Raw genomic sequence first — 24,786 nt, forward strand, 5'->3', positions numbered from 1 at the left:
GATAAAGTGGTTCAGTGATTTCTGAGAATGAGATTAGGGAAGTACGCTATTTTGCTAAAATTAAAAAAAAAAATCTTAACCATTTTGTTGAGAAGCTCTAGTGTCTCGAAGTATTGAAGATGTGGGTGCAGACATGTATTCAACTCAGCTCTGCGCACACCCAAGTCAGAGAAATTTGCCTAGCAGCACCTGTAGGGATGGTGCTCGCCCCCTCCCCTCATAACCCCTCTCATGGCTCCATAACGGCAGCGCCGCTCTGACCCCCCGCAGTGCCTTTGAACTGAAATCCCCAGCTGGAGACTCCTATGTGGAGAGGCAGAGGGTGGATCATGCAATACATATCTGCACCCACATCTTGAAGAGCAACAGTTACAATACAGGTAAGCAACTGTCTCTTCTTAGAGTGGTTGCAGAGTTGTATTCCACTCAGGTGACTCACAAGCAGTTCCAGCAGAAGGTGGGCTCAGAGTCTTTAAACAGTTAGTGCCCAGAAGTGCCTTCCCAAAATTTACATCCAATCTTGATGCCATGGTGATAGCGAAATGTCTAGCAAATGTATCCACAGAAGACCATTCAGCTCTGCAGATATCCACTGTTGAGACATCACTAAGCAATGGAGCAGATGTCGACTAAGCTCTGGTTCAATGAACCTCCAATGATTGTAGAGCCTAGAGGTGTCATCTACACTACATAAACCATGGTAATACAGAGGGTAATCCCCTTGGAAATGGTCTGCATGGAAACTAGTTGCCCCTTCATTCGCTCAGCATAGGACACAAAGATTCAAGGTGATAAACGAAATGGCTTATTTCTCTCTAAATAAAACACTAAGCACCACCTGACATCTAAGTTATGTAGATGCTGCTCCTTTGCACTTGAATGTGGTTTGGGAAAAAAATATAGGTAAGTAAATAACCTGATTAAAGTGAAACACAGATACCACTTCAGGAAAAAAAAAAAAAAAATGTATGTGTAGTCTTAAATACCACCTTGTCCTTGAAGAACTTAGTATACAGAGGTTCTGCCATTAAGAACTGCAACTCACTAACTCTTCCTGCAGATGTTATAACCACAAGGAAGGCCGTTTTCTGAGAGAGGAGAGCATGTGAACATGCTTCTACTGACTTAAATAGAGGACCCATCAGAACTGCCAGGACTATATTTAGGTCCCACAATGGTACTGTTTCTTTCACAGGTGGAAAAAGATGGATAACACCCTTAAAAAAAAATCTCACCATCATAGGGTGTGAGAATATCATCTTCACTTAAAACCATCTCCAACTACCTCTGAGCATTGCTCCTTCCCTTCATCTAGCTAGGCAGCCTCCATGCATTAAGGTGCAGACTGCTCAATGCTGGATAAACATCCTGGCCATGATGTTGAGTGAAAGTTTTGAGAGGTCAAACTGAGAGAGAGGGGAGATCAGAAAACCAACATTGCCTCAGCCATGTTGTCAGAAATGAGAATTAGTTTGTAGTAATCCAATGTGAGCATGAGGATAACCTGAGGAAACGGGGGAGGAAGGGGGCATACATCACGTTCCCTTCCCAGTTCTGATGAAAGGCATTGATAAAGAGTCCCTGGACTGTGTCCCTCTCAAGAACAGAATTGATGCCATTTTCTGTTGTCCTTTGTCACAAACAAGTCTGTGAAAGGGCTCCTCATTGCTAGAAAATGGACCTCAGCATACTGTTCTTTAGGGACCATTCATGGCTGTTTGAAAAAGACCTGCCGAGGTAATCAGGTAGTTGGTTCTGAGTGCCTGGTAAGCACGCCACTTTGGATACAATACCTTCCTCAATGCAAAGGTGCCAGAACTTTATTGCTGGTTGGAGTGTGCACCTGCCTGCTTGTTCACATAATACATTGCAGTGGTATAATCTGAGAATAAAAATCGCTGTCCTCCGGATGTGATCCCAAATAGCCTGACAGATATTCTATATTGCTCAAAGTTCTAGCAAGTTGATATGACAAAACTTCTTCTGACCACAAACTCTGAATTTTTAACATTCCTAGATGCGCTCCTCAACTTATTGTGGTGGCGTCACTAACTACTGTCTCGATCAGCGAAGGGCAGGCAAAGAAGACTCTTGACACACACGGTTGTATTCCATTCACCATTGTAAAGAGCGCAGTGTCTCTGGGAGCACCTGGACGAGGGTGTCCATTGGCTGGCAACTCAGGCAATTGACTAACTTTAGCCACCACTGAACAGGACGAGGGTGCGGGCGTAAGCTCTCATGTTGCACTATGTACATGCATATAGCCATATGACCCAGTGACCTCAGGCATACTTGGATTGTGCTCAGAGGGTGCAAACTGGAGATCCTGACAAAGGTGCTGAATTGCCTGGAACCATTTGGATTGGAGAAATGCCCTCGAATTCATAGACTCCATCAGGGCTCCAATGAACTTGATTTTTTGAATTGACTTCAAAGCTGATTTACCCCTGTTTAAGATCAGACTCCACCGATAGAAAAGGTTGAGCGTGAACCTGAAATGATTGAGGACCTGTTCCCTGGATGAGCCTCTCAGTAGCCAATCATCCAGGTACGATATGAACTCCCCTCCTCCTGAGAAAGGCTGCCACCACAGCCATGCATTTGGTAAAGATGCGCAGGGCTGAAGACAAGCCGAAGGAGAGAACTGCATAATGGTAGTGATGGCCAGTGATGAGGAATATGAGGAACTTCCTATGGCCTGGGAAGATTGTCACATGACAGCAAGCATCCTGGAGATTAAGAACAGCAAATCAGTCACTGTGATTCAGAGTGGGAAGAATGGCAGCCAGGGTAATCATGCAGAATCTCATGTACTTGCTTATGTTTGTGGAGAGCACGGAGATTGAGGATAGGTCTCATTCCTCCCTTGAATCTGGGGGGGAATCAGGAAGTATTGGGAATAAAACCCCTTTCCACAAAAATAAGGAACCTCCTCTATAGCCCCTAGAGTACACAAGGGTTGTACCTGCTGTAACAGCAGTGACTCATGATAGGGATCCCTCAAGAGGGACAGGAGAATTGGAGGGTGGAATGTATAGGAACTAATGGCATAACCCAATCCCACAGTGTTTAAGACCCATCTGTCCATATTTATTGTCTCCCAAGTGAGACAGCCTATCCCCAAATATCTGGAGTATGGATATGACATTGACAACTGTGGTGCTGCTCTCAAAACGCCACTCAAATCTAGCTGAAGAAGGAAGAGGACAAGCCAGTTGACTAAAACTAGACCGAGAAGGTTTCCTCCTCCATATTTGTGCCCCTTTCTAAGGAAATCTTGCTGCCTCATGGGGTAGGAAGACTGATGGAAATATCAGTGAGGACAATATTGCCATTGTTGGTTCCCAAAACACAGTCTCTTTCTGGCTTGGTTATAAATCTCCAACAAGCGTAGCATGGCCTGCAAGTCCTTGAAAGAATGTAATGTCTCAGGAGTTTTCTCCAAGAATAGGAGATAGGATAGCTGCCCCACAAGAAGGGCAATGTTTAAACCCCAGTCAGGGCATCCCACTGGGAGAAACTACAAGGGTACTAAACTATAAATATGTACACAAAGGAAGTTACAAAGAGCTGTGAAGACAAGTGTGAAGAAAGATCACACTAAGCGCTGCAACTCTAGCTGTGGTCAGTGAGAAGGAACTGAGAGGGGGTCAGGCAGCACCATCCTTATATAGCCATGAAAGGGATTATGAAGGGAGGAGCACAAGTGCTGCCCCTACTGGTAGGCAAAATTCTCCAACTTTGATCTGCTAGGCACACATGCACCTGAGCGGAATAAATGTCTTCAACCACTCAAAGAACACTGTCTTGCCTGTGCTCTCAATGCTTCTGTTACTGGCTCCCAGGCAGCATGGAGGAAAAGGAGGAAGTCTAACAAGAATGCAGAAGGGTGAGAAAGGAATGTTGAGGTGGGAATGGGAGCATGGAGGTGGAAAGAGGAGTACAGAGGTCTATAACCACTAAAAAAAACCACTCTCCTTCAGAATATGTTAATGTAAGCTAATGTACTCAATGCTTTTTTTGCCTCTGTTTTCACAAACAAGGTCAGCTCCCAGACTACTGCACTGGGCAGCACAGCATGGGGAGGAGGTGACCAGCCCTCTGTGGAAAAAAGAAGCGGTTCAGGACTATTTAGAAAAGTTGGACGAGCACACATCCATGGAGCCGAATGCACTACATCCGAGAGTGCTAAAGGAGTTGGCCAATGGCTCTGCAATCACATCCGCCATTATCTTTGAAAACTCATGGCGATCAAGGGAGATCCCGGATGACTGGAAAAAGGCTAATATAGTGCCCATCTTTAAAAAAGGGAAGGAGGAGGATCCTGTGAACTACAGGCCAGTCAGCCTCACCTCAGTCCCTGGAAAAATCATGGAGCAGGTCCCTCAAGGAATCAATTCTGAAGCACTTAGAGGAGAGGAAAGTCATCAGGAACAGCCAGCATGGATTCACCAAGGGCAAGTCATGCCTGACTAACCTAATTGCCTTCTATGACGAGATAACTGGCTCTGTGGATGAGGGGAAAGCAGTGGACGTGTTATTCCTTGACTTTAGCAAAACTTTTGATACGGTCTCCCACAGTATTCTTGCCAGAAAGTTAAAGAAGTATGGGCTGGATGAATGGACTATAAGGTAGATAGAAAGCCAGCTAGATCGTCGGGCTCAACGGGTAGTGATCAATGGCTCCATGTCTAGTTGGCAGCCTCAAGTGGAGTGCCCCAAGAGTTGGTCCTGGGGCCAGTTTTGTTCAATATCTTCATTAATGATCTGGAGGATGGCATGGACTGCACCCTCAGCAAGTTTGCAGATGACACTAAACTGGGAGGAGTGGTAGAGACGCTGGAGGGTAGGGATAGGATACAGAGGGACCTAGACAAATTAGAGGATTGGGCCGAAAGAAACCTGAGGAGGTTCAGCAAGGACAAGTGCAGAGTCCTGCACTTAGGATGGAAGAATCCCATGCACTGCTACAGACTAGGGACCGAATGGCTAGGCAGCAGTTCTGCAGAAAAGGACCTAGGGGTTACAGTGGACAAGAAGCTGGATATGAGTCAACAGCAGGGACGGCTCCAGGGTTTTTGCCGCCCCAAACGGCAGGGGAAAAAAAAAAAAAAAAAGCAGCAATTTGGCGGCAGCTCCACCGCACCGCTTCATTCTTTGGCGGCAATTCGGCGGCAGGTCCTTCCCTCCAAGAGGGACTTAGGGACCCACCACTGAATTGTCGCCGAAGAGCCGAACGTGCCGCCCCTCTTCATTGGCCGCCCCAGGCACCTGCTTGCTGCGCTGGTGCCTGGAGCCGGCCTTGGTCAACAGTGTGCCCTTGTTGCTAAGAAGGCTAATGGGATTTTGGGCTGTATAAGTAGGGGCATTGCCAGCAGATTGAGGGATGTGATCATTCCCTTCTATTCGACATTGGTGAGGCCTAATCTGGAGTACTGTGTCCAGTTTTGGGCCCCACACTACAAGAAGGATGTGGAAAAATTGGAAAGACTCCAGCGGAGGGCAACAAAAATGATTAGGGGGCTGGAGCACATGACTTATGAGGAGAGGCGGAGGGAACTGGGATTGTTTAGTCTGCAGAAGAATGAGGGGGGATTTGATAGCTTCTTTCAACTACCTGAAAGGGGGTTCCAAAGAGGATGGATCTAGACTGTTCTCAGTGGTACCAGATGACAGAACAAGGAGTAATGGTCTCAAGTTGCAGTGGGGGAGGTTTAGGTTGGATATTAGGAAAAACTTTTTCACTAGGAGGGTAGTGAAGCACTGGAATGGGTTACCTAGGGAGGTGGTGGAATCTCCTTCCTTAGCGGTTTTTAAGGTCAGGCTTGACAAAGCCCTGGCTGGAATGATTTAGTTGGGGATTGGTCCTGCTTTGAGCAGGGGGTTGGACTAGATGACCTCCTGAGGTCCCTTCCAACCCTGATATTCTATGATTTTATGAATATGGAGTTAAACCCAAGACTTGAGTCTCTATGTTCCTCTGCTCTTTGCCCCATTGATAAAGTGTGTGTCTCGTCCTCTGCTAGCGGCCGGTCCACATGGAGATAACAGCCTCTTACTGCTACCAGGTACTCTGTTAGGCCTGGTCTACACTAGGAGTTTAGGTCGAATTTAGCAGCGTTAAATTGAATTAACCCTGCACCCATCCACACAACAAAGCCATTTACTTCGACATAAAGGGCTCTTAAAATCAATTTCTGTTCTCCTCTCCGACGAGGGGAGTAGCGCCGAAATCGATATTGCCGGTTCGAATTAGGGTTAGTGTGGACGAAATTCAACGGTATTGGCCTCCGGGAGCTATCCCACAGTGCACCATTGTGACCGCTCTGGACAGCAATCTGAACTCGGATGCACTGGCCAGATAGACAGGAAAAGCCCCGCGAACTTTTGAATTTCATTTCCTATTTGTCCAGCATGGAGAGCACAGGTGACCACGCAGAGCTCATCAGCACAGGTAACCATGCAGTCCAAGAATCGAAAAAGAGCACCAGCATCGACCGTACGAGAGGAATTGGATCTGATCGCTATATGGGGAGAGGATTCCATGCTAGCAGAACTACGTTCCAAAAGACGAAATGCCAAAACATTTGAAAAAAATCTCCAAGGGCATGATGGAGAGGCCACAATAGGGACTCATATCAGTGCTGTGTGAAAGTTAAGGAGCTCAGACAAGCCTATCAAAAAACAAAGGAGGCAAATGGTCACTTCGGGTCAGAGCCGCAGACATGCCGCTTCTATGCTGAGCTGCATGCAATTCTAGGGGGGGCCGCCACCACTACCCCACCTCTGACTGTGGATTCTGAGGAGGGGGTAATCTCAGCCATGCCGGAGGATTCTGCGGACGGGGAAGATGAGGAGGAGGAGGAGGACAGGCTTGCGGAGAGCACACAGTACTCCGTTCTCCCCAACAGCCAGGATCTTTTTCTCAGCCTGACTGAAGTACCTTCCCAACCCTCCCAAGGCAGTATCCCAGACAATGAGGCCATGGAAGGGACCTCTGGTGAGTGTACCTTTGTAAATATAAAACATGGTTTAAAAGCAAGCGTTTTTTAATGATTAATTTGCCCTAAGGACTTGGGATGCATTCGTGGCCAGTACAGCTACTGAAAAAATCTGTTAACGTGTCTGGGGATGAAGCAGAAATCCTCCAGGGACATCTCCATGAAGCTCTCCTGGAGGTACTCCAAAAGCCTTTGCAGAAGGTTTCTGGGCAGTGCAGCCTTATTCCGTCCTCCATGGTAGGACACTTGACCACACCATGCTAGTAGCAAGTAATCTGGTATCATTGCATGACAAAGCCTGGCAGCGTATGGTCCTGGTGTTTGCTGGCATTCAAGCAACATCCGTTCTTTATCATCTCGCTGTGTTATCCTGAGGAGAGTGATATCGTTCATGGTAACCTGGTTGAAATATGGGAATTTAATGAAGGGGACAGAGGTGGCCGTTCCTACTGGGCTGTTTGCCTGTGGCTGAAAAGAAATCCTTCCCTGCAGTTAGCCAAGCGGGCCGGGGGGGGGGGGGGCGGGGTGGCGGGCATTGGCGCTGAGCTTTTCGCGTTTGGCTAGCAGGGATCTTCCCTGATACCAGCAACGCTGTGGGGGGAGGGGTAAAGCGATCATCCCAGAGAATTGGATGGGTGGTGGGGGCGTTTAGTTTGGTTTCTGCTGCTGCACGTTAACAGAAAAACCGCAGCACTCAATGGGCTTTGCTTGATATGGGAAGGAGGGTGCTGCTTTTATGAAGGTTGCAGAAGCCGAAAGACAAAGGCTTACCATGGCTGCATGCAAGCTGAATTCTGTTGCCCGGCCCTGCGTCTGTGATCTCTAACACCAAAGCCGCAGGCACTCAATATAAGATGCAAAAGGCGACCTTGTACCGAAATCACATGTGCTATGTAATGTGAATAGTGTTGTTCACCGTGAAAGAGTATAAGCATTGTTCTGTAAAATGTATCTTTTTAAATACTTCTCTCCCTTTTTTCCCTCCCTCCCGCAGCTGCAAATTTTTCAAGCCTCCCTCCTCCGTTCCGAAGGCTATCTCAGATAAGACGGCGAAAAAAACGCATGCGAGACGACATGTTCTCAGAAATCATGCAATCGACCCGCGATGAAAAAGCTCATCTGAATGAGTGGAAGGACATGGTATCAAAGTACAGGAAAGATGCCAGTGAACGTGAGGACAGGAGGGACGCTCGAGATAAGAGATGGCAGGCTGCAACGCAGGGGCTGCTGCGTGATCAAACGGACATGCTCCGGCATCCGGTGGAGCTTCAGGAACGGCAGCAGGATCACAGAGTGCCGCTGCAGCCCCTGTATAACCGCCCTCCCCCCTCACCATGTTCCATAGCCTCCTCACCCAGACGCCCAAGAACGTGGGGGGGGGAGGCTCCGTGCACCCTCCCACTCCACCCCAGTGGACAGCCCAAGCAAAAGGCTGTCATTATTTTGAACTTTTGAAATGGCCTTTTCCTTCCCTCCTATCCTCCTCCCAAACCCCACCCGGGCTACCTTGTCAGTTCTCTCCCTATGTTTATAATCAATTAATAAAGAATACATGATTTTTAAATGATAGTGACTTTATTTCCTTTGAAAGCAAGCTGTGATCGAAGGGGGGAGGGTGGTTTGCTTACAGTGAATGAGTCAATCAAGGGGCCTGTTTTCATCAAGGAGAAATAAACAGAACTTTCACACCGTAGCCTGGCCAGTCATGAAACTGGTTTTCAAAGCTTTGCTGATACGCAGCGCTTCCTGGTGTGCTCGTCTAATCGCCCTGGTGTCTGGCTGCGCGTAATGAGCGGCCAGGCGATTTGTCTCAACCTCCCACCCCGCCATAAACGTCTCCCCCTTACTCTCACAGAGATTGTGGAGCACACAGCAAGCAGCAATAACAATGGGAATATTGGTTTGGCTGAGGTCTGAGCGAGTCAGTAATGTGCGCCAGCGACCCTTTAAACGTCCAACTGCACATTCTACCACCATTCTGCACTTGCTCAGCCTGTAGTTGAACAGCTCCTGACTACTGTCCAGGCTGCCTGTGTATGGCTTCATGAGCCATGGCATAAAGGGGTAGGCTGGGTCCCCAAGGATAACTATAGGCATCTCAACATCCCCAACGGTTATTTTCTGGTCTGAGAAGTAAATCCCTTGCTGCAGCCGTTTAAACAGATTAGTGTTCCTGAAGACGCGAGCGTCATGAACCCTTCCCGGCCATCCCACCTTGATGTTGCTGAAACATCCCTTGTGATCCACCAGGGCTTGCAGCACCATTGAAAAGTACCCTTTGCGGTTTATGTACTGGCTGCCCTGGTGCTCTGGTGCCAAGATAGGGATATGGGTTCCATCTATCGCCCCACCACAGTTAGGGAATCCCATTGCAGCAAAGCCATCCACTATGACCTGCACATTTCCCAGAGTCACTACCTTTGGTAGCAGCAGCTCAGCGATTGCTTTGGCTACTTGCATCACAGCAGCCCCCACAGTAGATTTGCCCACTCCAAATTGATTCCCGACTGACCGGTAGCTGTCTGGTGTTGCAAACTTCCACAGGGCTATCGCCACTCACTTCTCAACTGTGAGGGCTGCTCTCATCTTGGTATTCTGGCACTTCAGGGCAGGGGAAAGCAAGTCAAAGTTCCATGAAAGTGCCCTTACGCATGTGAAAGTTTCGCAGCCACTGGGAATCGTCCCACACCTGCAACACTATGCGGTCCCACCAGCCTGTGCTTGTTTCCCGGGCCCAGAATCGGCGTTCCACAGCTAGAACCTGCCCCATTAACAACATGATCTCCAAAGCGCCGGGACTCAAGGTTTGAGAGAATTCTGTGTCCATGTCCTCAGCACTCTCGTCGCCACCTCCTCGCCTGGTTTTTCAGGTCCTGGTTCAGCATAAACTGCACGATAATGCGCGAGGTGTTTACAATGTTCATGACTGCTGACTTGAGCTGAATGGGCTCCATGCTTGCCGTGGTATGGCGTCTGCACAGTTCACCCAGGAAAAAAGGCGCGAAACGGCTGTCTGCCGTTGCTTTCCCGGAGGGATGAGGAGGATGTACCCAGAACCACCCGCGAAAATGTTTTTGGCCCCATCAGGCATTGGGATCTCAATGGGCGGGGGAGACTGCGGGAACTATGGGATAGCTATCCACAGTGCAACACTCCGGAAGTCGACGCTAACCTCGGTACATGGATGCACACCACCGAATTAATGTGCTTCGTGTGGCGCATACACTCGACTTTATACAATCGGTTGCCAAAAATTGAATTCTGTAAATTCGGAGTATCCCGTAGTGTAGACATACCCATAGTTCGAATGGTGGACATCTGTACTGTGGACGTAAATGTCTGAGCCTTGCTGGTGACAAACTAGGGTCAAATTCTGCTTTTTCAGTGTTGTGGGGTTGTTGGATTATCTTATTTATTTATTACACCCAAAATACACTATGCTGAAGGAATGTTAAGATTGCAAAGTTAAGTACTGAAGAGTTACAAAGTGTCAGAATTAAGGGTGCCCATAAAACCTTAATTCAACCTCCTGCTGTGTATACATTATAATATAGTCTTTAATTACGTGACCATATGCTATTTTTTCCCACAGCACCTCTGCCTCTGTCAGTGCAGAGAAAGGACAGTGCTCTAGGAATGAATCAGAGTTGTACAGTGTTTGAGGCTGTTGTCTATAGAACTGCTGCCTCATTTGTTGCAGGAGTTGGAAGATGTGAAGTGTCTCAGATATAGAGAGAGGAAAATGTGATTACAACTACAAAAATTGGTAACGGAACCCAAGGGAAGGTGTAGTTCCTGAAGTTATTTTATTTTATGTTTTAAATATATATTGATTAGATTTCAAGTCAATAATGTCATTTTAAAATAAATGTATCTGATGGGACATAAAGTGAGAAGTATCTTATGCCATTATTCAGCATCTAGCTATTTTAGATAGTTATCCATGAAGTAATATCTGGTACTTTTAAAGACAAAAATAAATTAATCCATTTAAGAACGTAAGACAATGTGTGATTAAAAATAGGAAACATTTAGGAAACCACGTTCAGAGTTACAAAATATTCTACTTGGTATGAAAAGCACCAAGTTATAAAAAGAAAGTGGAAGGCATATCATGCCTAATCAAGTCAAGCTTTGGTGCAATAGCAATATTAACTATAGCCAAAAAATCAAAGTGATAATTGCTTATCACTAGTGAAGAACTGGGACCTTAGGTGTTATAATGATGAGAACATTAGAAATTCCCAAGACAAACAGAAATAAGAAAGATTCTCTGATATACAAGTGAAATGAGTTAGAGATAAGACCATTATTATTTATAAATGGAAACTTTTTATAATTGGGTTGTTACGCTATATAGAAATAGATGGTGGATTTGCTTTATTCTTACCAGTGGTGTAGGTAACGTTGTACTGCACAGTAATAAAGATGATGACATACTTGGCTGTGACCTGAAATTTAAAAGAGAGAGAGGGAAAAAAAAAATAGAAAAATTGGCTACATTAATATTCAAAAAGTTTTAAACACCCGCTAAACTACAAGCATAGTAATTCCAGAGCCCCTAAACACTCCTTTTCAGATGAAGTCTATGAAGAAGAATATGAAATCAATTAAAATAAATTTTGAGGGAACATGGTTACTTTAATGCAAACAGTTATTAATATGAATTATTTATGAAGCAGAAACCCTTAACATATAAAGTTAAAGTAACTGGAACTTGGCAAAGAAAGTGGGGATGGGACCCACTCAGCCAGTCTTGGTTAAAGACTATACTACATGCTGATAGTTGATACCATCAACCATTGCTGATTTCACACACCCACATCCACTTTTCAAATAAATCATTTAACATGTGTGTCTATGCTGTATGGGGCTATGACTAGATTATCACGATAGTGCCTTCTGGCATTAAATCTATGAGTCTATTTTAGCTTAAGGCTCAATGTCGTCCTTCTCGCACCACTTTACAAAATATTTTAAATGTTGTTTTCAGCACAGAACAGAGGGTACAGAAATTAAAATGACTTTCATTTTCTCCAAAAGTAAAAAAGATTCTTTAAATCCTATTTAACATTAGTCAAATGAGTAAGTCGAGCAGACTTTTAAAACTAGATTTTTATACCATGCCCATCACTGCAGCATCCAAGTACCTAGGCCTCCCATAGCAAATAGATCTATCTGAATGTATGAATTCAAATTTCCAGGACATAAAGCCAGAGATGGGTTCCCAGGAATCACTTGTAAATTTGTATGAGAGAGGAGCATGCATGCTGTTGTAACATGCACAAAGTCTAATCCACTGTACACTCTCTTTTAAACTGACCGGCATTGGAAAGATTTATAAGGAAATATGAATCATACCAGAAAAAGCTTTTCCCCAGGTATTATGAAATCTGTAATTTCTAGTAACATGGATATAAGGATGCACAGAAATATGTAGTTATGTAAAATATACACAAACTCAACTAGCACTGAGGAAGCTGAAGTGGCATAACAAATTTTTTAAAAAGTAAACATCCAAAATTAAATCATGGGTCACAAACTGCACATCAATCCCTTGTATGAATAATTAAGTTATACGGTTAGGGGTACATACATGTGAACCTCATATACCAGAAGACCTATAATATCAAGGAACTCTCTTTTAAAAACAGTTCTCAATGGGAAAAAGGAGTTCTGTCTTTTTCGCTTGTGAAATGACAGTTTGACTTGTCTCTCTGTTGTGGGAATGGCAGCCAAGTGTCTGCTCCCAAAAGACAAGAATATATTGCCATGTAGATGCAAGTGCCAACAATACCAAACGAAAAGGGAAGAGGCTAGCAGAGCCCTCCCATGCCCCTTAGCTAGGGTGACCAGATGTCCCAATTTTATAGGGACAGTCCCAATTTTGAGGTCGTTTTCTTATATAGGCTCCTATTACCCTCCTGATTTTTCACATTTGCTGTCTGGTCACCCTACCTTTAGCGAGCTAGGCTTGGGCCATGACCAAAACACCATCTGTTCCAGATCACCACATAGGCAGACGCGCTGTAATTCCCAGAGAGTGGTACCTCCCCTCCACCCTTAGCAACACCAGGAGGCAGCTCCTTTACAACCAGAGGGAATACTGAAGAGGTCAGCGGTTCTGACATTTGCATGTAGTTCTCTGGGGTTGGCATACGGACTGTTGGGTGGGAGAGAAGTCTGGGCACTGGGCTGGGAGCAGTGTAATGGTGCTGATGTGGCTCGCCTTTCACAACCTCAATTGTAGAGGCATAACTTATGGAGGCACCAGTTATAACTCCATAGTTAAGGCTCTTCGTTATTGGCATTTACCAATTTCCCCCCAAAAAAATTCCTTGTTTTTTGGAAAAAATAACATTTGAGTTTTACCAATTTTCACCCAAATGTTGGCCTTTTCAGAACCCAAGAAAAAATTTATTTTTTTAAAACAGGGAAAGCAGATAGGTTGCGCTGAATGGCTGGCAGAATCAGGAAGGGTCTCTGTCTGGCGGAGGGTGTCAGTATTTACAGGCTGCAGCCTTCCGTTTCTCTGTGGACTTTGGCCCTCCAGTGTGCCCCTTCACCCCCCCCCCCCCCATTTGCTTTCTCTGCTTAGTGGGAGCACGAGATGGATAGGGAGCCTTGTCCCAGCAGCAAAGATCACAGGCTTGCAGGGAATGGAAGGCTGCATCCTATAAGTACTGCCCCACTGCTGGACAGAGCCCCCTGCGGCCTAGTTCGCTTCCTCAGTACAGAGGGAATAAAGAAGGGCAGGGAGCCAGGTCTCAGCAGTCGAGACACCTCTGACCACTGTGTGGGGTATGTGTGTGTGTGGCTTCTTCAACTGCCACATGGCCTTCATTTTCAGTTTTTACCAATTTTCCCACAGTTTTTTCAAGTTTTTAAATAAAACCCAATAAATTCCTGGGAAATAATTAAAAACCAAAAACAAAGAGCCTTATCCATAGTTGAGAGTGTTGAGTTTTGCACTTAATGCAGGGATTCAGCCTTTTAGGTATGAGTATGTGCGATATAGCTTATCCTTCCCAAAGTTATAGCACTTAGAGTGGAATCCACAAAGCAACTTAGGGCAGGTCTACACTTACTTCCTGGTCCGGCCGTAAGCAATCGATCTTCTGGGATCGATTTATCGCGTCTTGTCTAGACGCAATAAATCGATCCCGGAAGTGCTCGCTGTCGACGCCGGTACTCCAGCTCGGCGAAAGGAGTATGCGGCATCGACGGGGGAGCCTGCCTGCCGCCTCTGGACCCGCGGTAAATTCAAACTAAGGTACTTTGAATTCAGCTACGTTATTAACGTAGCTGAATTTGCGTACCTTAGTTCGAAGTGGGGGGTTAGTGTGGACCAGGACTTAGGCTCCTGACTTCAGTGGAAGTTAGGATCCTAAGTTGCTTTGTGGGTTCAACTCTTAAGGCCTGTCTACACTTTGAAGTGCTACAGTGTGTGATAAAGTTCTTCCTGTGCCTTGGTGGGTTCAGTGCTTTCTGGCGGATTTGCTCACCTCAGAGGTTCACGGCAGTCCTCAGTTTGGTTCCTTCTGTTAGTGGCACTAACCTGCCATTCACTTGGCTAACCTCATCACTGGCCAGCATTGGGAAAAGGAGGAGAACAATCCCTGCAGTCTCTGCTGGCCCACCTAATGGGTCGGGGGACAGGCCAGAGACCTTCCCCTCTGGTGGGACCCACAATCCAGATCAACTCCTCCTATATCAAATAGGGAGTTGAGGGGATGGGGGGAACCCAGGCCCGCCCTCTACTCCAGGTTCCAGCCCAGAGCCCTGTGGATTGCAGCTTTCTACGGTGTCTCCTATAACAGCTGTGTGACAGCTAGCTACAACTCCCTGGGCTACTTCCCCATGGCCTCCTCCCAGCACCTTCTTTATCCTCACCACAGGACCTCTCTCCTGATGTCTGGTAATGCTTGTACTTCACAGTCCTCCAGCAGTACGTCTACTCACTCTCAGCTTCTTGCTCCTCTTACTCCCAACTCCTCACACACGCCCCTCACTGACTGAAGTGAGGTCCTTTTTAAACCAGGTGCCCTGATTAGCCTGCCTATCTTAATTGATTCTAGCAGCTTCTTAATTGGCTCCAGGTGTCCTAATTAGCCTGTCTGCCTTAATTTGTTCCAGCAAGTTCCTGATTGTTCTGGAACTGCCCCTGTTACCTTACCCAGGGAAAAGGGACCTGCTTAACCTGGGGCTATGCCACCGAAGAGGAAGAGAGGGAGGACCCGCTGCTGAAGTGCCTCCTAAGAAGCTGCGCGATTGAGCTGCTGCCGAAGTGTCGCTGCTCGTCTTTTTTTTCTGCTGCTTGGGGCAGCAGAAAAACTGGAGCCAGCCCTGCCTGTAGCCCAGTGGCCTGATCCTGTCACAAGTGGCAATACTATAGCACTTCAGTGAAGACACTACCTATGCCGACAGGAGGACTTCGCCTGTCAGCATAGGTAATCCACCTCCCCAAGAGGCAGTAGCTAGGTCTCGTCGACCTACTGCTGTCTAAGCCAGACGTTAGCTCAGTTTAACTGCATTGCTCAGGGATGTGGATTTTTCACACCCCTGAGTGACATAGTTATAGTTGTGACGGGTTGGATCACAGAAACCCCCTTGGGAGCTGCCACCTAATGTGCAAAGACTACCCCTGCTTCTGTTTTCCCTGCCAGCTCAGGACTCCAGCACCCTGTCTTGCTGAGCCAGACACTCCCGTCTGCTCCAACACAGACCCAGGGTCTGAATCACTTGCCCCAAAGCTGCAAGTTTACCTGAAAACAGCTCACAGAAGTGTGCTTGTCTCTAGCACTCAGATGCTCAACTCTCAATGGGGACTAAACCCAAATAAATCCGTTTTACCCTACATAAATCTTATGCAGGGCAAACTCATAAATTGTTCGCCCTCTATAACACTGATAGAGAGATATGCACAGTTGTTTGCTCCCCCAGGTATTAAATACATACTCTGAGTAAATTACTAAATAAAAAGTGACTTTATTAAATACAGACAGTAGCATTTAAGTGGTTCCAAGTAGTAACGGACAGAACAAAGTAAGTCACCAAGTAAAATAAAATAAAATGCGCAAATCTATGTCTAATCAAACTAAATACAGATAAGTTCCTCACCAGTTCCAGAATGCTCCCTTTTACAGGCTAATCTCCTTTTAGCCTGGGTCCAGCAATCACTCACACCCCCTGTAGTTACTGTCTTTTGTTCCAGTTCCCTTCAAGTATCCTGAGAGGGTGGAGAGGCTCCTTCCTTAGCCAGCTGAAGACATAATGGAAGGGTCTCCCACGGGTTTAAATAGACTCTGTCTTGTGGGTGGAGACCCCCCTCCTATGCAAAGTCCAGCTCCAAGATGGAGTTCTGGAGTCACCTGGGCAAGTCACATGTCCCTGCATGACTCAGTCTTTACAGGCCGAAGCCATTGTCCACATGGTATCTTGCATGTCTCCAGGAAGACTTCTTATGTGGATTGGAGCATTCCAAGATGCATTGTTCCCCAAGTGTTTCCTGATTAGGTACTTAACCTGGCGAAGTCCTTCCTAAAGAAGCTGACCAAATGCCTCACAAAGCTTACTTAGGGTATGTCTACACTACGAGGGTAATTCGATTTTACTTAAATCGAATATGTGGAATCGATATTGCAAAGTCGAACGTGTGTGTCCACACTAAGGACACACTAAGGACAGTAATTCGACTTTGTGAGTCCACACTAACGGGGCGAGCGTCGATATTGGAAGCGGTGCACTGTGGGCAGCTATCCCACAGTTCCCGCAGTCCCCGCTGCCCATCGGAATTCTGGGTCGAGCCGCCAATGCCTTCTGGGTAAAAAAAATTTGTCGTCATCCGTCCGTCACTAACGCCCTCCCTCCCTCCATGAAAGCGCCGGCGGGAAATCAGTTCGCGCACTTTTCTGGTCAGTGACAGCGCGGACGCCACAGCACTGCGATCATGGATCACGCTGCGACCATCGCTGCACTTGTGGCCGTTCTCAACACCTCGCAGCTTATCATACACCTTTCCCTGAGGCAGATGCAGAGAAATCGGGCGAGGAGGCTACGGCACCGCCGTGAGAGCCTGAAGTCGGAGAGTGGCACAGAGCTGTCAGAAACCACGAGCCCCAGCGCCCAGGACATCACGGTGGCAATGGGGCATGTGGATTTTGTTGAACGGCGATTCTGGGCCCGGGAAACAAGCACGGACTGGTGGGACCGTATAGTGCTTCAGGTCTGGGATGAATCCCAGTGGCTGCGAAACTTTCGCATGCGGAAGGGGACTTTCCTCGAACTTTGTGAGTTGCTGTCCCCTGCCCTGAAGCGCAAGGACACCCGCATGCGAGCAGCCCTCACTGTCCAGAAGCGAGTGGCCATAGCCCTCTGGAAGCTTGCAACGCCGGACAGCTACCGGTCAGTCGCGAACCACTTTGGTGTGGGCAAAACTACCGTGGGGGTTGTTGTCATGCAAGTAGCCAAGGCAATCGTGAAGGTACTGCTCCCAAAGGTTGTGACCCTGGGAAACGCGCAGGTCATCATAGATGGCTTTGCCGCGATGGGATTTCCAAACTGCGGAGGGGCTATCGATGGGACTCACATCCCTATCCTGGGACCGGACCACCAGGCCAGCCAGTACATCAATAGAAAGGGCTACTTTTCAATGGTGCTGCAAGCACTGGTGGACCATCGGGGACGGTTTACAAACATCTACGTCGGATGGCCGGGCAAGGTTCATGACGCTCGTGTGTTCAGGAACTCTGGTCTGTTTAGACGGCTGCAGGAAGGTATTTACTTCCCAGACCACAAAATAACTCTTGGGGATGTGGAGATGCCTACAGTCATCCTCGGGGACCCAGCCTACCCGCTAATGCCCTGGCTCATGAAGCCCTATACTGGCGCCCTGGACACAGAAAAAGAACTGTTCAACTACCGTCTCAGCAAGTGCAGAATGGTGGTGGAGTGTGCTTTTGGCCGTCTCAAAGGGAGATGGAGAAGCTTACTCACTCGCTGTGATCTCAGTGAAACCAATATCCCCATCGTTATTGCAGCTTGCTGTGTGCTCCACAATCTATGTGAGAGCAAGGGGGAGACCTTTATGGCGGGGTGGGAGCTAGAGGCAAATAGCCTGGCTGCTGATTACGTCCAGCCAGACAGCCGGGCCATTAGAAGATCCCAGCGGGACGCCCTGTGCATCCGGGAGGCTTTGAAAGCTAGGTTCCTGAGTGAGCAGGGCAACCAGTGACTTTTCAGTTTGTGGACAGAGAAGCTGAACCTGCCCCCGTTTCTTTACCCAGTTCATTTTGACTATCCTCTCCAGTTACATACCCCCTTCACCCCCTTCCCCTTCCCAAAAAATAAAATCATTTCGATTTTGTTAATGAACAGCGTTGTCTGTATTGCTGTTTTCGCGGGAATATTTTAAACCGGGGACGCAGACTGTGGCGGGGGGCGGGTTCAGTGTTCTGATGCAAATGATGCTTCTAAACTCCCGGAATGACAGGCTCCGCACTGGTGGACTGGTTATTTCAATGGAGAACATGAAAAACACCTCCCAGACTGACCAGGGTAACCAGTGACTGCACTGTGTATGTGTCCTGATGCTGGACCTGACACCGCCTCTGTACCCTGCTAAAGGTCACTGTCCTGCCCAATTACCAAGCCCCATCCCCCCCTCCAGACAGACTCTCCCTCAAAAGAACCTGACTGAAACAGTAATGGACAGAAACAAACATTTTATTGCGAACCAGACATGAAACGTGGGGTGTGAAACTTGGACGGGGGCTTCTGTGAGGTGGGTGGGAAAGGACTTATGAAATTTTGGGGAATGTCAGCCTTCTAGTGCTAGAGCAGTCTGCAGGGGTTGACTGAAAGTTTTGACGGCCCTTGCCGCCCCTCCTTCTTTGGAGTTTGGGTGAGGGTGGTGTGGGACTTGGTGGCGGGTGAGGGCGGTTACAGATAGACTGCAGCGGGGCTCTGTCCTCCTGCCTCCGGTCTTGCAGAACATCCACAAGGCGCCGGAGCGTGTCCGTTTGCTCCCTCATTAGTCCAAGCAGCTTTTCAGTAGCCTGTTGGTCCTCCTGACGCCACCTCTCCTCCCGTTCCATGACTGCTCGGTGCATTTGTGACAAGTTCTCCCTCCACTGTGTCTGCTGGGCTGCCTGGGCTCGGGAGCAGTCCATTAGTTCTGAGAACATGTCTTCACGCGTCTTCTTCTTCCTCCGCCTAATCTGCGCTAGCCTCTGGGAGTGTGCTGAGAGGCTGGGTTGGGAGACAGTCGCAGATGTGTCTGTGTGAATTGTGAAAAGGGAGTGAATTCCTGAGACAGATAAATGAAATTGTATACAAAGAACCTAGTCTTTCTCTGTGAACAAGACCATGCACTGCACCTCTCACATGCGCACTCAGGACAAGGTCGAATTTTCGGCCGTCGCCTTCAGTGCCTGTGGACTTGCGGAGGTCTTGGACTGTTCAGAGAACTGTGGCTGGAGACCTGAACTTCTGGAGCGGGCAATAATGGTAAGCCGCAGACTTGTGGCTGCTTAAAACTCCAGCAGTAGCACTGGCCTCCTTTCACATTGAAAGCAATGCCAGTCTCTGCTGCCAGCAATCAGGACAGCATCAACTCTGCCCCTGTCCCACCCCCTCGCGGCTGTCCCAGGGAAAGATCCCTGTATGCTGCCCCTCTCCCTCCACCGCGTGGCTGTAAAGCAGTCCCAATACTAACATTCCCCTCCCTAATTCAAAGCAGGGCGTCATGAGCGACATCACCCTCCTGAGGATCCCGGACACCCAGAGAGAACGCATGCTGCGGGAAAGCATGCAGAAACCGGGGCCGTATGCCGCCATGCTATGTCGGGCCATGATCCCGGAGTACTTGATTGTGGCGTGGAGGGGGCATGTCTGCTACCACGGAGGGCCCACTAAGATCGCCCTACCCCGGAACCTGATCAACAGGCTTGAGCTCTACCTCCACGAGACCTACGAGGAGTTCTCCTACGAGGATTTCTCGTCGATCCCCGGCCACATTGACCGGATTTTCGCGTAGGTGCACTGGGACTATGGAGTGGAGCGTCTTGGGCCTGGGAATCATGGAGTAACGGACATTGTGAACATTTTTTAAAACACTTGGGACTAAATTGAGAAGAGCCTAAGACAGAGAAATCATGAAAACCCATTTGTTACCTTTGTAAATATTCCTGTTTTGTACCTGATTATTTTTTTACTAGTTTACAGAACTTTTATAAATGTACATTGTTAATAGTATAAATATTACCGTTCTGTTTTAAATAAATGTTTACATGTTTACAGCACTTACTGCTTGATCCTTCCCCTGATTCTGTGTCCGGGGTAAGGGATGGGGACGGTTGGTACGGGATCTCGGTAAGGGTGATGAAGAGCTCCTGGCTGTCGGGGAAATCAGCGGTGCCAGCGCTGTCGACTGCCTCGTCCTCCTCATCTCCTTCTTCATCTTCCCCGTCCGCTGTCATGTCCGACGAGGAACCGGCCACGGACATGATCCCATCCTCGGAGTCCACGGTCAGGGGTGGGGTAGTGGTGGCGGCCGCTCCCAGGATGGAATGCAGTGCCTCGTAGAAACGGGATGTGTGGGGCTGGGATCCGGAGCGTCCGTTAGCCTCTTTGGTTTTTTGGTAGCCTTGTCTCAGCTCCTTGATTTTCACGCGGCACTGCGTTGCATCCCGGCTGTAGCCTCTCTCTGCCATGGCTTTGGAGATCTTCTCGTAGATCTTAGCATTCCTTCTTTTGGAGCGCAGCTCTGAAAGCACGGACTCATCGCCCCACACTGCGATGAGATCCAAGACTTCCCGATCAGTCCATGCTGGGGCCCTCTTTCTATTAGATTGCACGGCCATCTCTGCTGGAGAGCTCTGCATAGTTGCCACTGCTGCTGAGCTCCCCTCGATGTCCAAAGAGGAACTGAGATTCAAACTGCCCAGACAGGAAAATGAAAATGAATTCAAATTTTCCCGGGGGTGTGGCTGGTCAGAGCATCCGAGCTCGGACTGCTGTCCAGAGCGTCAACAGAGTGGTGCACTGTGGGATAGCTCCCGGAGCTATTACCGTCGATTTCCATCCACACCTAGCCTAATTCGATATGGCCATGTCGAATTTAGCGCTAATCCTCTCGTTGGGGAGGATTACAGAAATCGATTTAAAGAGAGCTTTATGTCGAACTAAATGGCTTCCTGGTGTGGACGGGTGCAGGGTTAATTCGATATAACGGCGCTAAAGTCGACATAAAAGCCTAGTGTAGACCAGACCTTAGAAACCAAGCAAGCATACAGCCCATATTCTTAACCTCAAGTAGAAAATGATATGTATGTACAAATAGGATGAATAGATATAGTAGACCATAACCTTTACGGAGATATATTACATGGCACAGGCAGCACAAAACATATTCCAGTTATGTCATACATACATTTATAAGCACCCCCCCCCCCATAAAGCCTTATGGGGTACACTGTCACAATAGTGAACTAATTTCCTAGTGTAGACCAGGCCTTGATCTTTTTGTACAGAAAAAAAATTTGTCTGGGAACTTACTAGTAAATTGGTTAGAGTTAAAGTTTTCAAATGGGTCCTTTAAGAAATTTAGCACCGTCTGCCAAACCATTCGACACTCACAGCCCCCGCAAAATGATTTAATTGCATGTACTGCCTATCTACACTAACAACTGTTCAGTAACGTAAATTTTGGGTAGATCTGGTGAAATGTATAGTTTTTAAAAGGATTTAGGAATAGTAGGCATTTTTTCCCTTCTTTGTAACTGGAAGTTTTTCCTTCAACAGGAACTGAAGAATAGTGTTCTTAAGAAAGCCTCAGAGAATTTACCTCTTTCAAAATAGCTGCCATCTCATATGGTCCTCAGAAGGGACTGAGGCCACAGTCTTTCCTTAATAAAGATGTCAACTGACTATTTATCTACTCTTTTTTGCCTTCTGACTTCATAAGAGAATTCTATCTTCCCTGAATGTAACCTGTCTTCACTCTTTGCCCTTCAGGCAAGAGATTGTCTTTTTCTTTCTTTGAAGCGCACCCAGCACAATAGGACTGCCGTCCTCCTAGTTTGAGCCTTCATAATATAAATATTTACTACTGATAAGTGCAACCAATGGCCTCAGCTCCATTACGAACAAATGGTGATGGAAGGTGTAAGTTTCTCTGAAGGACATTTTATGTGCCAGCCTATGTTGAAGGATAAAACTTTTGGTTATAAAGAATATTGGCAAAAAAGGGAAGAAAAAGAAAAAAAAAAAACCCCACACCTTAATTTTAAAAGTTTCTTTAAAACAAACAAACAAACAAACAAACCACTTCTTGCATCATATCTACACAAACAGGCGGGGTAGGAGCAGGAAACTGGGGTGTGTGCACACAGGGAAGTGTAATGAAGGATGTTGAGAGCAGGAGTGAGGGAAGAAAAGAATGGTTACTTACCATATGGAAATTGTGGGTTTTTGAGACATTATAGTTAGTATGGATTCCTCTGAAAGTACCCATGTGCCTAGTGTGTGAGATCAGATATTTTTCAATAGCAATGTCTGTCAAGGCCACACATTCAGCCTGTGCCTCCCCATACTCCTGTATGAGGGCATAAAAGGCTGCGACCCTCCCTCAGTTCCCTTATAATTCAAAGCCCACGTTGCAAAGAACTTCAAAAAGCAGGGGTAAAGGGTGGGTCATGGGAGCCACATTGACTACATCATCTCAAAAAACAAACAAAAACCCATCACACAGTTACCACAGAGAAGTAACTTCATTCTTCTTTTTGTGTCAGTTTGGATCCCACAATAGGTGACTGGTAAGCAGTATCCCCCCCCGGATGCTGGAAATGAGGAGTGACAGTGACATCAGTCAAATAATTGGAGTTGTTCCAAATCTGGCATCAGACAACCACTGTATCAAGGGCACAATGACAAGTCAGTGGGCTATTCCCTGTTGCTGCTTCACATATCTTACATATTGGCATATTTCTGAAGCAAGCTGAAGATGATGCAAGTGCCCTGAAGATGATGCAAGTGCAGTCTGCTCCAACATTTGATGAGGAATATCAATATGTTGAATGCAAGACTAAGTACAATTGTATTGGCGCATAACCTGCTGATATTGCTGCAAGATGAATTTTGCAAGAACTAAATGCTTATAGTTGAGGATCTGTCTTAGGAGAGTCTCAACTGGATCCAGATTATGTCAGCCTACCAATATGAAGAACCATTTCCATTTGAAGTAGTTCTTCCTGCTAGTGGCTTTCTGCTCAGTATGTGGTTTCCTTGCACTTGTCGAGAAGAGTCTTGGTCAGCCATGCTCATCCAGGCTGCCAGCTGCAATAACTGCAGATGTGAGTGCAATATCCGGCCGTGGTTCTGTGAAAACATGTCCGGGCAAATCAGGAGATAGATGGGAGACCAAACTGACACGTGCAAGAGATCTGATGGCCACAATTGCCTCAGCCAACAGGAAGCTGTCAGAATCAGTATGGTTTTGTCCCATCTGATTTTAGATATCATCTTGAAGGATCAGGAAAATCAAAGTCGTATAGGAAGGTTGGAGATCATTGTTACAGAAAGGCATCTGATAACTATCCTGGGCTTGTGCCTCCTCTGGAACAGATCTATTGAGGGAATTTCCCATTGGCAAAATATTGGCTCTATGATGGATGTCTGCAGCGAGCGCTCATGGTTGGTTACCACGTGCCTGCTTGGGAAGCGTGCCAGACTGTTGATAGTACCTGGAAGGTGTAAGACCAGTGAGGTTACCCTATGGTGACATCAGGTCCATGATTTGAAGGCTTCCTGGCACAGAAGGGATGATCATGCATCTCCCTGCTTATTGATGTAATGTATTGTGGACATGTGGTCTGTCAACATCTGCACCATAGAGCCCTTCAGGACAGACAGCAATGCCACGCAGGCCAGTCAAATGGCCCTGCGCTTCAGAACATTCAAATGCAGTTTCAAATCATCTTGGGACCAGATGCCCTTCATCTGTAGATGGTCCAGGTGGGCACCCCAACCTGCCCCAACGCACCTGTGAGGAGAGTCACAGAAGGGAGTCAACTACAAGATAACCCTATTTCATAAATTCTTTGGGTCCAGCCACCAAGTGAATTCTTGCAGGACCTGGGGTGGAACCCTGACTCATTTGACCCCATGATGCTTGGACCGGGAGTACACAGATCTCAAGCAACAAGAGGGAACTGAGGGAGGGTTGGCATTGCCCCACCCTTTATGCCCATGTACTGAAACATGAGGCGACACAAAGGCATTTTTGCGGCCCGTATAGACATGTTTTCCAAAAATATCCGGTCACACATGCCTGAGATTCCATGTGCACCTTAAGTGGGATCCACACTGACAGCTACTTAGAGAAGAACTGAAATGTACAACTCTGGTTTCTTAAAGTTTCTCTGGTGACACAAAGCAGCTGTAAACCCAGTTTAAACTAGCACTTATGCTCTGGCAGTCTGACACTACCCCAGAGTGGTGCAAAGCACTCAGAGTGTACTGGTGAATCTAGCCCTAAAAAAAAGTTGATACTACATATCTTCAAATCATTAGGAGAGTCACACTGTAGTATTTTCTTTAGGTTTCTTTTTTAGTATTCACCTATAATTTTTTTTTTTTAAGAGCTTAAAAGTTAAAAAAAATCCTAGACAAAAACTGTAAAAGAAATATAATACGTCAAGATACGCAAATGTGTTCTTAGAGCACCAAAACAATATTAATTCTTACCTGCAGTAACACCACTATGGAAAAAAGGTGTCTTTAG

The 24,786-nt window shown here is 47.0% G+C and overlaps 1 protein-coding gene across 3 annotated transcripts in view; it reads right to left on the bottom strand.

The window, feature by feature from the left end:
- The window catches only part of LOC112109798 (translocating chain-associated membrane protein 1-like), a 56,383-nt gene that overhangs the window by 20,439 nt on the left and 11,158 nt on the right, over positions 1-24,786 (bottom strand). For all 3 annotated transcript variants that reach the window (XM_024204441.3, XM_024204440.3, XM_024204442.3), the window contains exon 2: positions 11,395-11,455. In XM_024204441.3, the coding sequence (XP_024060209.1) occupies positions 11,395-11,455 (61 nt within the window). The remainder of the gene's footprint in view (positions 1-11,394; positions 11,456-24,786) is intronic.

This window comes from Terrapene carolina, unplaced genomic scaffold (genome assembly GCF_002925995.2).
Source record: "Terrapene carolina triunguis isolate 2854851 unplaced genomic scaffold, T_m_triunguis-2.0 Scaffold130, whole genome shotgun sequence".
Lineage (NCBI taxonomy): Eukaryota > Metazoa > Chordata > Testudines > Emydidae > Terrapene > Terrapene triunguis.